The sequence below is a fragment of the Pollicipes pollicipes genome, unplaced genomic scaffold (genome assembly GCF_011947565.3).
Source record: "Pollicipes pollicipes isolate AB1234 unplaced genomic scaffold, Ppol_2.1 Scaffold_4295;HRSCAF=5057_pilon_pilon_pilon, whole genome shotgun sequence".
Lineage (NCBI taxonomy): Eukaryota > Metazoa > Arthropoda > Thecostraca > Pollicipedomorpha > Pollicipedidae > Pollicipes > Pollicipes pollicipes.
Window position 1 is genome coordinate 33,437,253 of NW_023596461.1, and position 14,674 is coordinate 33,451,926.

The 14,674-nt window shown below is 56.1% G+C and overlaps 1 protein-coding gene across 1 annotated transcript; it reads left to right on the top strand.

Moving 5' to 3' along the window:
• Positions 1–7,047: 7,047 nt before the first annotated feature.
• On the top strand, positions 7,048–14,674 carry LOC119097453 (uncharacterized). The gene is made up of 3 exons (XM_037220485.1): positions 7,048–7,179; positions 7,501–7,633; positions 14,404–14,674. The coding sequence occupies exons 2-3, from the start codon at positions 7,503–7,505 to the stop codon at positions 14,672–14,674; spliced, it is 402 nt and encodes a 133-aa protein (XP_037076380.1). The 5' UTR covers positions 7,048–7,179; positions 7,501–7,502.

A 14,674-nucleotide genomic window follows, 5' to 3' on the forward strand; every position in this document is an offset into this window, starting at 1 on the left:
CTCACCTGCGGGAGGTGTGCCCCTCACCTGCGGAGGTGTGCTCTTCACCTGCGGGAGGTGCGCCCCTCACCCGCGGGAGGTGTGCTCCTTACCGCGCTGCACGCCGTGCTGGCCGTGTTACCCGTCGGCGGCCTGCGCGGCACCAGACAGGCTGCCGGTGATGTTGGGTGCGGTGCCGGCGGACGCGGACCCGACCACATCTCTAGGACAGCGGCAGGGCAGTCAAGGGTCGGGGTGCTCGGGCCTGGAGTGGTTGTTGTGAGCGGCGACGGTGTGAAGGCGTTGGTTCTATAATCGATGCTGCATTGCTGCGTTGCTGCTACATTGCCCCGTGGGCATTCATGGTCAATCCTGCGGATATACACAGCGATGGTACGCCCGCTTGTCAGGGCTACCTGCTGGGCGAGTGATGTATGCTGGACGCGCGCTGTTGTCGCCCCTCGTGGTCAGCGTGGGATCCTCTGGGCGGCTGCCGAAACACGCCTCGTGATGCTCTTGTACCCCGCTCGTCACCATGTCAGTTGTGTCGTCATCGGCGTGATGGCCGTCGTGCTGACGTCATCGTGCAATACACACGCGTCACTCGTCGGGTGTGCGCCTCTTTCATGGAAGTGCGGGGGCTGTGTTCAGTCCAGTTGAGTGTGATGCGGTAGCCACCTCGAATACTTCGAGGCTTGTCATTTACCGAAGTCAAGATTGATAATAACGATGGATATGGAATACAGTCTCACGATTCAACCAACACACTTCACAGACGAGTCCAGTAGTGAACACTCAGTTCAGCTCTCGGAGAAATGGGTGCGTGGAGAGAAGGGGAGAACACCTTAACCTTGTTCCGGTTGGGCTCCCTGCTGTGAGGCCTACGCGTAATGTGCGAAGGCGATAGACGGTCGTGTTCAATCACTTGTGCTAGTACTTCGCTCCCCAGTGAGTGAAATGATAAATCACGTTGGCGTTTGCCGCTACGCGGCAGTCGCTGCCGAGACGGGCACGGCACGGTTTTTCTATGAGAGCGAAAAATGCGGGGCAGTTATTCTGCATTGTGTGCAAGGAGCCATATGTGTAGCGTGAATACATAGCTGCGTATCATTCCACTGAGCGCCTGCTGCGTGGTTGGAGTGCCTCGCGTGGACGACGGACGACGCGCACTCTGCGGACGGCCGGCGGTGTGTAACTGTACTCATGAATTATCCAGTTCACAGAAGGAAAGCTCATTGGACAAGTAAGACGTCACCAGCAATCATCAGATTTGTCTGGATTATTCGTACTTGTTACGATTGCTGGCGGCTTTTGAGTCGCTTGCCCCCTGCAGGGATTCGTAAACAATTAGCATCGGGGCGATCTCTCAGCCATAAACTGGCTGGTTGGGGCCGACTGCAAATGGCATCCAAAACATTGGTTCACCGACTATATATGGGCTGTTATGAAAAAGGTGTTTTCGTGCGTAAAGCTCGCCGCGGTGTCGGCACGCGGCCCCCCCCCCCCCCCCTCTCTATCGACATTGAACTAGGCCGAGAGGGTCTCAGAGGGTCGCCGAAGGGTCGGTTCGCGGCGATTCCTCCGCCGGGCTTACATTTTGTAAAGACGGAGGAGTCGAGCGCCGAGCCGTCGGTGGGCCAGACCGATAGGGTCTCCCGAAACAGTGAATGTCCGAACATCCGTATGAATGTCGAACGAATCTCGAATAAACATATGAATGTTCTCGACTCTCGACTGAGTGCCCCCCTCTCCGGCAGGGTCGGCGTGTTCAAACGCCGCCTTTATTGGTCTTCCTGGTGCGAATGTGCGGAGCGAGCGCGGAGGCCGAACGTAACACGAGGAACCGTACTCGAACACGGCAAAAAACAGCACGTGGCCCGCGGCGGATAGATAGACCGCGTACCACATCTGTTCGATATCGATTTCTTCAGGCATGATGCAGATAGTGTGTGGTTTTCTTTACACGCTGGTCGAAAGCCAATGGTATTCGCTTCTATTCGTAACATGTCGTGCCCTGTAAAAAATTGGCCGTACCTTAGCGATGCCGAAAACAAGGAAATGCAAACAGCCCATCATATGTTCAGAAACCAAATGTGCATCGCTCAAGGTCAGAGCGAAATATGTGGTGCTACCTGCAACGAAGCAGTCGTGATATTCTGATGGTAGCCCAGCTATGGTAGCCCTCGTGAAGCCCAGCTATTCGCGCTGACAGTTCGCTTGGCATTCATCAAACGAAACTTCGAAATGTCGCCCTAAATGTTATCGCGACATCTGATATTTATTACCTGTCTGTACAATGGCTTACAACATGTGTTTTCTGCAACTTAATTTTATGTGCGCTGGGCTGATGAATTGCGGTTGCAAAATAATGGTGTTAGTTGGTCTTATTCATTGGTTTATCCCGATCCGGGTCTGCAAATTGATGGCCATAATGAATAGCATAATTGATTGTGGTTAGCCCAAGCAAACTCAGATAGATAACATCGCAAAGCAATTGGTGGTTCGTTCAGATTTTACCTGTAATTCGGTAAGCTTATCTGAGATAGGCCCACTTTTATGTGATCTGTTTCATCTTGCTCAGACAAGCACAGCTAGATAAAGCGGCAAAACCTTGCTGGATCGCTGAGATCGTGCCTGTAGTTTGGGTAGCTTATCTCGAGCGAGATCGCTTTAATGTACCCGTTGGCATTCCAGCCATTTGCAAATCGCCGGCCTGCAGCTTGGACAGGCGTGATTGGTTGAAAGTTAATCGGACGTGTGGGAGCATTCCACATAATGTTTCTGTGGCATGACAGAGGAGCGTGTATAAATGACTGGCATGACAGAATAGCGTGCATAAATGACATCACATTAGCGCTATCAGGTGCGGAAACAATCTCCAAAGGACGAGCTTGGCTATCTGCATCATTGGGCGGGAAGCTTTGCGGGCAGCATAACCCGTAATGAGCCCCAGATTGAAATGTCCCTACAGTGCACTCAATGGTCGGACGTATTTAGTTTTCGTGGAACGGAAGATAAAATGATAAGGTGCCCTGCTGCGACTTTGAACAGTCCAGTGGTACATTTGACCTGCTGTGCAATGGGAGTGGCGGTTCGTCCCGGAGGAGGCGTCGAGCTATCATTGGCTCAGCTGGTGTTGAGCGCGGTCGTGTCCCCTGTTCGTCCCCGTCCCTGGGTCCCATCCAACATGGCGGCACTTCATGCGTTACGTGCCGGAATGACTGCGCAACGAGTAGGCTATGATTCCCCATCCATTTATTCCAACGCCCTCGCCGATCAAAGCCGCCCGCCACGCGTTCCTGCATGTTGATGACGATGATACCTGGAACATGGAACTCCCCTCACTCGGTCCTCACGTGCACGCACGTCCAAGTGTCGCACACCACTTGTGGCACAACGTCAGGCGCGCGCGCCAACTCGCCGCTCCACCTGCACCGACGAGCTCCGGACCTGCCCCCGCCCCGACCCGCCTTTGTCCACAGGTGGCGCCTGTCGGGCGTGCCGATTAGACGCGTGCGCGTACCGGGAGCACGACGCGTGTATGGGTCACCACGTGTTGGATGGAGGCTGAGCGTGCGCCTGAACCAGACCCACCTCTGCGAAAGAGGCAATAGCCCACCGCGCCGAAACACAGCGGCACGACGTAATAGCGTATGATGATCGTAATGACGTAAGCGTCGCCGGACATTTGGCCAATAACGGCAACGACGGTAACTGGCGGTGCGCGCACCCCCACACAGACATCGCCCGCCGTCGCCAGCTGATGATGACGCGAACGTCACGGTGACGTCACGGTGTTGATCGGTCGTCCCCGCGTTGAGGCGAGATCTCATTTTCCGTTCCGTGCATACCTGCGGCAGCCTCACATCGGCGCGCAGTCGAACGTTTCTGTGCCGACGTCGCGCCCGCCATCAGCAGAAGCCTGCGGTGACGTCACACGTGACGGCACTGGTACTGACGTCACAAGTGGCACAGCCGTCGGTGTTGGGACCCCTGCGTCAGCAGCGGGCGCCCACTCCGCCGTCGGCAGCTTTGTCGCGACTGCAGCCGCTCTGATGGGCCGCCACTCAGCGGTGGCAGAGCCGTCCAGCTAAAGTGGCTCTGCTCTTGCTGGAAGTCATTCGCGCCCTCGCGACAATTGCAACTGATGGCGGCAGCGCGGTTTTATGACGTCAGTGAGAAATGGCCTGAACCCGCTGGACTCCTTCGCACGAGGGAACGAGTCGCAGGAGTGACCGGTCGTATCCTAGTGGCCATGCGGCGCCCACCGTCTCGTCGGCGTTGGGATGCGACCGGTCACAGATGCAGCACTTAAGAGTTCAGCCACACCTTGTCTGCAGTAAATTCAACGCTCCAAAACGACATCAAAAGTGGCCGTGCCCCGCTACCGCTGTTACGTTGTTAGCTGTTACGCTGTTACCATAAGCTAATCCACCTCCCCTCAGGAGTGAAGAGCGAATGTAAAGCGTGCATGACACTGGCGAGGCTGTGTGACATGGCACGGCCCTCCCACGCCGCTGTGTGGGGTCAGGTCCAAGCCACGCCGTGCCAGCCCTGGGCCACAACGGCGGATACGTTTCGGTCCGGAAGCTCACCAGCCGCTGCTGCGGTGCGTTTATCGCTCTCACCGAGCCGCATGAATTAGCGGGCCTGCAACGAAAAACCACCGGCGTGCAATTAGCGACATCCATTGACGGCTTACGGCCGGCAGTTGGTGGGATTTAACACACTGGCTTTTGACCGCGAAAGCCAAGCCGGGTCTTCTTTCAATTCTGCGGTCCCATTGCGTTCCAAGTCATGCGGAGGTCGCGCCGGTCGAGCGGCACTTCCTGGCACCGCGGAGCGCTGTCATTCGCTGGCTCGATGCCTGTCCTGTGGCTCTTGTGTTGTTGATGCTTTACCGCCACTTCTAAGTGGCTCACTCTCCGACCGTGATGCTGCGAATTGGAATACGTGAGGAGATGGGAGGAAGTGTGTCCAACTGTAACGTGCAGCCATGGCCTCCACTCAGCAGCGTAGCCAAGGGGGAGCTTTGGCGGCCTTGCGTTCTTTCCTGGCGGTGGTGGGGCCTCCCGGGGCTGAAGACTGCAGCGCGTTTTGATAGTTAACAATGCCCCTAGGACTTTTAAATCCAAAGAAAGGCTTCGATTCATCGATATAGGATCCCGCGCCTAGAAATGCACTCGTAATCCTAAATCCAAAATGTCTCACGTGCCGACGAAGAGGGGCTCCTACATTTAAAGGGCTCGATGTGCCCCCCCCCCCCCTGAACGAAATCCTAGCTACGCCACTGCTGCCAGCAATTGCAGGTTTTGGTGTCGACTTACATAGATCTTCCAAGACATCGATAAAAAGCCAGGAGGTGTGTGCGTCACGCCGCGCGACGAGATGGGGTACATGGCTGCAGGCGTGCAACACATGTATTCAAAGCCACACCTGGCAGATGGCTTCACAACTCCACCGAGCCGTCACTCAAGCACAGTCGCCCGTTACCCCGACGACGAACTCGAAACAGTGCGGCGGCCTGCCTCTCCTCGCGGCACTTAATGCGTCGCATTTTGCGTCGTGCCTGACCGTACTGCAGTTGCCTCTGCGAACGTCCTGAGGCCGCCTCTAGCGTGGCGACTGCCTCCAATACACCAAAATCGCATTTTGAGCGGAATCTATCCCTGCCTCACAGAAGCGCGAAACGCACCCGAGCGAAATGAGCAGTATGCTGCAGCGGGGAGAGGGCCAGCCCACCTGTGTGGGCCGGCGGATCGATGCGTGGATCGACAGCATGCACCGCGGCGCGACGGCCCTGACCTTACCTTGCTGAATCACCCACGTGGATAGGTTCGTTATCAATGCAACTACACTCGCGGGATACGACATGTTAACAGCGTATCACAAATGTACATCAAAATTATCATGAGTTATCATGGCAAAGCGTGCACGCATGGATCTCAGGACCGAAGGACTGCTGCTCTCTGTGCTCGACAACCTTGAGGCCCTTTCCAGCCTCCCAGCAATTCATTTCCTGGGCAGGTTTCACTGCAGTGCGTAATCAGTGACTTGTACGATTCTAACATTTGTGGTGCTGCTGCGCAATACTGTGAAACGCATCCACCCACGTGTAAATAAAATTTGCTCGAGCGAAATCAATTGGCCTTGCACTCCCATCCTCACTCCGCCCCTCCCCCCCCCCCCCCCTCCTCCACTTTTGAGAGCTCTGCCGAATGACCCCTTGGAGCTTACAATTGGCGCTTGTCACCATCCCACCAAAGCCTCTGACGAAACTAGTTGATTGAAGGACGGTGAAGTACACACGACGCAGGAAAACCCGATTTACGATTCAGCATTGACAGCGGCCATCCAACTCCGTGCCGCGTCGATCTGTCTGGCGCAGCATCTCCCGTTCCCAAGGCGACGGAAATCATTCCCAGCGCGCGAGCAGCGTCGATTATCTGCGTTGGCGCCGCGTCGCCGTCGACTGGGGCGAGTCGGTCGCCCGTCCCCCCGATGATTAATCGGTGCGGAACCGCCGGATTACGGGCGGAACGAGCGGCGGACAGCTGGGGACGGGCATCGATCGCACTTGCCGCCGGCCGCGCACTCGGCGCCTGGGTTGGGGCGCCGTGCGGTGCTGAGGCACTGGAGAGGCGCGTCCTCTCTTGCTCCAACAGGTCAACGCGCTCTTCGCCTGTCTCTGACCCGGGCTCGGACTGCGGCTCCGACGCGGGCCCGGCCTTGGACTTCCGCTGTTTGAAGAGCTGAGAGCGGCGACAAGCGTCGTGAGGGGACGGAAATCGCGCGCGCGCCGCGCACGCGCCGCGCTCGCGGAGCCGCGTCGCGTCGCGCCGCGTCCCCGCGCGGCGTCGGCTCCAGCCGGCGCGCCGTCGCCGCCGCGGGCTATAAATACCCGTCGGTGCCGGCGAAGAGGGGGAGGAGGCGCCACGCCGCGGTCGACGGCCGCCCGACGCTGGCGGCGCGGTGTCACGTGACGGGGACGGCGCGCCGCGCCGCCGGCCGCCGCCACTGACCTTTGGTGAGCGCTAGCACGGCCGGCCCAGTGCGCCGACGGAGCCGCGTCGGGGTCGACGCGAGGGGTGACGCCCGCAGCGGGTCGGTGTGGTGGTGCGGGTGTAGCCCCGGTGGAATGTGCGCGTTGTGAGCGAGCCGCGCGCTGGGAGTCGACGCCCTGGGACCGTCTCTGATGAGGTGGGTGGCGGACCGCCGGGCGGTGCGGCGCTGCCGCCGCCCGGTGATGGGCTGCGGTTTGTTTTGCTTCATGGACGTGTTGTCAGAACTGCGCTAGAGTTCCCCGAATGTGCCCACGTTTTCAGTTCAATGCACGAGTCATCAAGCCGTGCTCATCTGCGTTTTCATCGAGCACGGGCGATCGTTCAGGCGTTCGTAGTTTCACCTCCGGGATCCGGTATGTGTTCGGCACCGTCGTCACGTCGGCCTTTGTGCCCCCTCGGACTGCTGCGGAGGGCTGTGCTCTGCGTCACACTCTCGAGCCTTGCGCCTCCGCTTCAGAGATGGCGCTGGTGCTGCTCCCCTGTGACCTCCCGACGTGGGCCACTGTACAGCGGCACCTGGCCCGGGCCAAGGACGCCCACAACGCCGAACAGCTGATCGATGTCATGCACAAGCTGCACAACCTGTGCAAGTAAGGGCTAAGCTTGTTCATGCGTGTGTCTCATTGGCGTTTTTGGGGACGAGAAAGAGATTCTGGCCGTCAAAAAGGCTCGCGGTTCTAGCTTGGGGATAATATTTTAATGCCTAAAAACAATGCGTCATTCCCTGCCATCGCATGTACCTTAAAGCAGCGCTCCTGTCTCTGCTAATACAGGTACTTTGAAGCAGTGCGCCAGTCCCTGCCAACGCATGTTCCTTAAGCAGTGATCCCATGTCAATGCATGTATTGGTAGTTTACGCAAGCACAACCGACGTTAACTGTTTGAACGTTGTCTGTAAAGCATGTATGGATAGACATGCGCGGTAAAAAAAAAACAGCTCATGGAGGCCCAAGCCCCGATTCTTCGAAGTGTACGTATTATTCTCGTCGCGAAATATCGGGCCGACGTACAGCGAATCTTTGTCAACTAATCTGTCAGCTCTATAATCCGACGCGCGCGGGCAGATAGCAGCGATAACCTGTACCTAAACGAATGATGGTTCGCATCGATTTTCTTTTTACACAGATTCTGCTCAGGAGCTGGTGTCATATAAGATCGGTGTAATTGCTGCCCATTAGTTGAGTTACTACGCGGCATTATCTTGTTCTGGGCTGAACTGGCCGGCAGCACGGCTGCTAACCTGAAGCAATTCATGCCCTGTTTCCGGACAACTTTCGAACGACATGCATGAACTTCATAGTTCTGGCCCAAACGGGCAAATGCCAGGAGTCCCAAAGGAGCGCTCGCTGTGGGTCACGGTATTTCTGAACACCGACTTCAATAATAAACTCCAGGCCTGCTCGGTTCAATAGAGGGTGCTGCATGTGTCTGCTCGCCGCTGTATTTACAGAACAAAGCTAGTGAGGCTCTTGGTGGGTGTCAACCAGGTTGATTGGACACACGGCCGGTGACATGTTCCGCCGCTTTAAGTGGAGTTGTTTGAGTCGTCGGTTATGTGTCAGCTCGTCTCTGTCTCTCATGAAATAGAGCCAGTTTACACATGGTATGTTGGGTGTGCGTTGTGTTAACACCCAGTCAAACACATGTTAAAGCGAACGGAGGGACAGACGTTACAGCTGTTGGCGTTTGTCCGTTGTAGAATGTGCATTTTAAGCACCGTTCTGCGCTGTTTTTTTAAACTCGATGCTGCAAGAATTCTGCAACTTAAAACTTAGCTGGGTCATATCTCGTATTTTGTATCCTGAATCAGGTCATTTAGTCAAGATAGGTAAAATGTGCCAAATCAAGAAATGTTGATGGAGTAAGTGTTGACGTGATATGGAAAGTTTCCAGGGCATGGGGAACTTTGCATACATGGGTAGGGCTCAGGCTCCCTAATATGCATCAGCTTTAACATGAGCCTGTCGGTCCTGTGCGAAATGGAGTTATCCCTCAGCCCAATGTATCACTCCCCCTAATAATTCCGCAAAGCTACCGCCTTCTATCAAGTGCTGTACGGTGCCGTTGTTAACGTTCACCAAAACACACACCGTTCTAATAATAAAGGGGTCGGTGTGGGCACACTATTCTTGCCCAAATGGTTTGGTCCGAGTCTTCAAATCAAGCTCTGTATCGATTTCAGTTACAGCTAACCGATAAAGTTTTTCAAGGTCTGACTCGACGCTGTTTTTCCGGCCGGCGCCAGCGTCTCCACTCTCGTGGATAGCAGGATAGCAGAGGGCGTGGGAGGGCATCAAGAGTGGCGAGCAGACATAAGCATCACTAACATAATTAAAAAGATTCATGTTTTACGGCCACAAGTGCAACAATGAGGGCTGGACCCCCCACTCCCACCCCCACCACTCACCAACCCACCCTCCTTAGGCTCGCATTTTTGTAATTTTTCACCCTAGATTTTCTCCTGATGAAGAAAAATCCTCGTGATGCTTTCTCATTGAGCTCCGTTTCCCTCCCGCCGCTAACCAAATGCTGGCTGTACCTCTTCACGGGGTTAAAAGGGTGCGAACATACCGTGAAGAATGCCTTTATGTTTCATGATGTCCATGACACCGACCAGGAATTCGCAGCCCAGTCGCCTCCTCCACTGGTATGTACACCATCCAATGCTACGGATGATGTATCCGTAACCGACGTTCCACACGCAGCGAACGAGCATGTGTTTGCATCGCTGTCCAAACAAACGTGCCATTGGGCGGACAGTTCAAAGGAGGTTGTTCTGCTCCGCTTACCGCGATGTTCTCACTCAGCTGTTGCACTGGTCTTCCCGACCTGTTCTCAACATCCAGGGCATGACCGCATGACAGTCTCCTCCGGTCACGATAATGCCTGTCGGCTGCTCGCTGCACAACAGCTCTTTTGAGTGTTTTCATAACCAACATCGGCATGTGTTGACGGTGAGCGTGATCTACGCTCATGGGTGCCTGGCAACTTTGTTATCATTGAATTGCCTCGGTGAACAAGAGATTAAGAGCCTCCAGCCACTAAGTCAGCAGCTCTCTTCAGGGATGATTTCGACGTTTTCGACGCGACAGTACTCTCGGCGTGACGGTCTTGCGACATCGTTCGGTTCCTGAGCAGCACTGTACAGTGAATACGCGTGGCCACCGTCCCACAGAATGGTCAGAACCATCAAACGTTACCCATACCGATGCCCAGCATGTCCATGCGTACTGTTACCCAAAGCCGAAGGCCATGGTCCCTATCCACTTTCAAGCGTTTAACGACACAGGTGCAGTGAGCATACGTCGCCACCACCCTGCAGAGCGGAACTTTGAAACGAACATGGAAACAATGCAACGACTATGAAATATGGAGCGAGGCTCGCGCGGGCTGTCCACCCCGTGACCCGTCGGTCCACTGCGTCACGCCGCCGCTCCCAGTCGTGGGGCTCAACGTTAAACGCCGATTGGTTTGGGTCGGTCTTAAAGTGGCCTCTCGAGCAGGCGTTCTCTGGTCGCCGCCGCCCGCTCCCCGGCTGCAAACACTCCAGTTCCACCGCCGCTGTGTACCTCACGGAAGAGGTGGAGTCCTGGTGGAGCCGCACCACTTTAATGTCGGACGTAGTGGATGTGCGTTTTTGAAATCCGGGTTGCATCAGCCAAAATGACACGGCTATGACTTGCGGATTCAACCACCAGAATAGTAGCGCCGCGGGCGGGCAAGGTACGTGCGGGGCTTTTACAGTTGAAAGTTGAGGAGGGCACGACAGCCGTGGTCACTCCCTCTCCCCAGTCCCTAGAGGTCCCCTCCCCTCCCCGCCCTAACCCCGCCGGCGGCCACCAGTCACAGCACCACGCGGCACCCGCCTCTTTCAGCCGCGGCGTTTGTGGAACTAACGCTGCCGAGTCGACATATAATTGCAGTAAAAACAGTCCTTGTCTGTGCACGACGGGGGCGGCACGGCCGGTTTTTCTGACCCGGGCTCGCGTGCGGCACCGCCTCACGCTCCTCAGTAATTAATGCGCATTTTGACTCATTATCGACGGAGACATTGTCGGTGCGCTCCTCGAGCCAGTTTTTGGTGGGCCTAGTCTGGACAGAACATCAACTGTGGCGCCTCGCCAGCGCCGTTCTGAAGCCGAACATGCGTGCTGGCGTCCGCGGTCGCCAGTGGATGCCAGGGCGGCCGTGAGGTCGCCCGGCAGTCGCCAGTGGACGCCGGAATGGCCGAGAGGTCGCCCGGCGGTCGCCAGTGGGCGCCGGAATGGCCGAGAGGTCGCCCGGCGGTCGCCAGTGGCTGCCGGAGCGGCCGAGAGGTCGCCCGGCAGTCGCCAGTGGGCGCCGGAATGGTCGAGAGGACGCCCGGCAGTCGCCAGTGGGCGCCGGAGCGGTCGAGAGGTCGCACGTCAGTCGCCAGTGGCTGTCGGAGCGGTCTAGAGGTCGCCCGGCAGTCGCCAGTGGCTGTCGGAGCGGTCGAGAGGCCGCCCGGCAGTCGCCAGTGGCTGCCGGAGCGGTCGAGAGGTCGCCCGTCAGTCGCCAGTGGCTGTCGGAGCGGCCGAGAGGGGCGTGGCGCAGCCGCGTCTGGGATTTGTTTCCTGTCGTGCACCAGCATGGGACAAGCGTTGAATTTCATAGACCTGGAGCGGTTACACGGTTGGTTTGGAGATACCAACTATGGTCTCGATGGTGCATGTAGTCGAGAATGATACCATTTGGACAGTATATCGCGAAAAACGATTGGGCAGGGTGGCGTTGTGGGGTTTGTTGTTATAACCCTATGGCTATTTAGCGTCCTTTACTTACTTTTGGCGGGTTGTATGATTATTGGCATTCATTTTGTTCAGCTTGTTCGGCGTCGACATCATTCCTGCTCGTTGTCGAGAAACATGACGAAACATTAGGCCTGCATCAAAGCCTAAAACCATGACTTTTCGCATACGATGGTTGGCGAGCGTTTAGCCCAGTGCATCACACTGATGCCCGTGCGTAGCATTGTCAGTCAAAAGCATAAGGGCACCACCTCATTCGGACACCGCGCAGCATCACTCGTGGTATACCAAGGTGGTACACCGCGCATTACTTCACCACTCCTGCCCATACGCCCGCAACGACATGACACAATATCCCCTCGTGCGGGTGTCTGTCCGGGCCTGCCATGGAGCTGACGGTGGCGACATGACACAATATGCCCTCATGCGTGTGTCTGTCCGGGCTTGCCATGCAGCTGACGGTGGCGACATGACACAATATGCCCTCATGCGTGTGTCTGTCCGGGCTTGCCATGCAGCCGACGGTGGCGACATGACACAATATGCCCTCATTCGTGTGTCTGTCCGGGCTTGCCATGCAGTCGACGGTGGCGACATGACACAATATGCCCTCATGCGGGTGTCTGTCCGGGCTTGCCATGCAGCTGACGGCCTGATCTAGAGGTCGTCACTGTGAGATGTGGTACGTGTGTCCGGGAGGAGTGAATCTAAACGTCCAGGATCGGCGGCACGTGCTCTACCGTAGACTTTACCCGGATTGCGGACACTGCATTTGTCGCTACCGATTTATTCAATGCCGTGCGAATGACTTTGTGAGATGACCGGTGAGGCATCCAAGCAACCCGCTTTTATCCCAGCATACGATGCAATATAACAATTACCTTGATGGTATTGCCGTGCCCATATTCTTGTTTTACATATAATGTTGTTTTACGACACATATTGTCTTATTTCATGTGAGGTAGCTTATCTTTATCAGCCAATGAGCCCAATGATGGAAGAGCTTTAATCGGCACAAAGCATCAGACGACTACTTCTCGTGAATGTGCTTCAAGATGCGAACAGCAGTAGATCAACACGTAGGCGCAATATGTGCTGCTCGAGGCCGCATTCAGAGATGAGAAGCTACAGCGTCAGACGACGCGTCACCCCGTGCCCCACTGAACCCGCGCCGAAAACGAGACAAGTCAGCTGGCCATCCGCAGCCACGTCAACACGGCAGCATTTTAGAGTCGTCCTTGGCGCTCCATGGCCGTTCAGCCGCCAGACGTGGTGCAAGTCGTGTCTCGATTTCAAGATACGCCAAATTTATTTGTGGCTTTGGGACGTTTTAGCACAAGTGCCTCCTATGCCTGTGAAGATCTTATCCTCTCCCGGCCGCCGCAAGATGTTTTGTATTACGGGACCCTCCAGCTGTATCAGCGGCCTGAGCGAAAGCGTCGAAGTGTCAGTACGAATCATTCGTGCGGTGGCAGTTACGCAAAGCTTGCTCCCTAATTGGAGCAAAGTCGTGATAGCATCAGCTCCACGATCTGAAATGTCTCAAATGTACTATTACTCAAGGCCTAGGGACTTTTACCATCTTTGCTGTATCACCTACATATGGTATATGGTCCCGTATATGGTGTCTCGTTATTCCAAGGAATGGTGGCTGCTTTATATGAGCATGTCATAACGTGCCGGTGCCTTCTTGAAGCTGGTTGATAAGCCATACCTCGGTGGCCCGTGCCCGCCGATAATGAACTATATATTGGTCCTTGGCGTGAATTCGTTTGTAATGAACATAGGCCAGGGTGTGTGCCGCGACAATTTGTGGAGGGGCGATAAGTCATCACCGTCCGATTAACACTTCAAGTATGTTGCCGTGAACGGGAACCAGTTAGGAAGCGCGGGAGATGTGCGCCAATCATCGGTCGCCACCCGTGACGTTGTCCTCGGATACGCCTGTGAACGTTGGCGCTGGAACGCTCACGCTCAGTGGACGTCAAAGGCAACTGAAGCAAGCCGCTTGCACGCCCGCGGCGGCGCGTTCCAGTTGCAGGTCAAATGAGACTACTGTAACAGGTGCACAGGGAGCTTGACGGGTTAATTGGTCATTCGAAATGGCGTTGACCTCGGCTTGTAATGTCTCATGACCCGCCGTTAGAAGCGCCGACGCTGAAAGCAGGACCGTTGGGTTCACTGCGCAGTGGCGGCGGCGGTGAGGTCGTGGGCAGCTGGCGTCGGCACGGAGCGGCCGGAAGTGGTCAGAGCGGCGGCCTTCCCGATCTATGGCGAATGACGAATGATAAGACATTAAGGTGCAGGCGAGATGACACCCTGAATGCATCCGAGGGTAATGGGAAAATGTCGGGATAAAACTGACGGTTATATTTTTGACAGTGCAACATAATTTCTGAATTTGTAAGTGGATGCTCACCGTGACGCGCGCACCGAAACACGCCTCTGCACGCCTGCCATGCTCGAACCGTTTGTGTCCTATGGACTCTGTGGCCGACTAACTCGGCGCGCCGCGGTTCGAAGACGTGATGTTCCGCTGTAACTAACCGCTGCATCGTGACTGGCTAATTTGCCTGCGTTGCTCCTTTCAGCGTCGGCCTTGACCCCAGCGACGACCCGGCGGACCCGAGTCGGTTTGACGGGCTGCAGCTGTACATCAGTCAGCTGGCGCCGGCGGAGCGTACCAAGCTCTTCCGCAGCACGCTGCCGTGCATGGTCAACTACGCGCTCAAGCTGAGGATCCTCAAGCCGCCCGAGGGGCTTCAATACAGCCTCCAGCAGCAAGGTGGGCACGGACGCCCCGTTCTGCGCGCGACGTTGCTCATACGCCGCGCGCCGGCCGGCACGTCTTCCCCTCTCTAA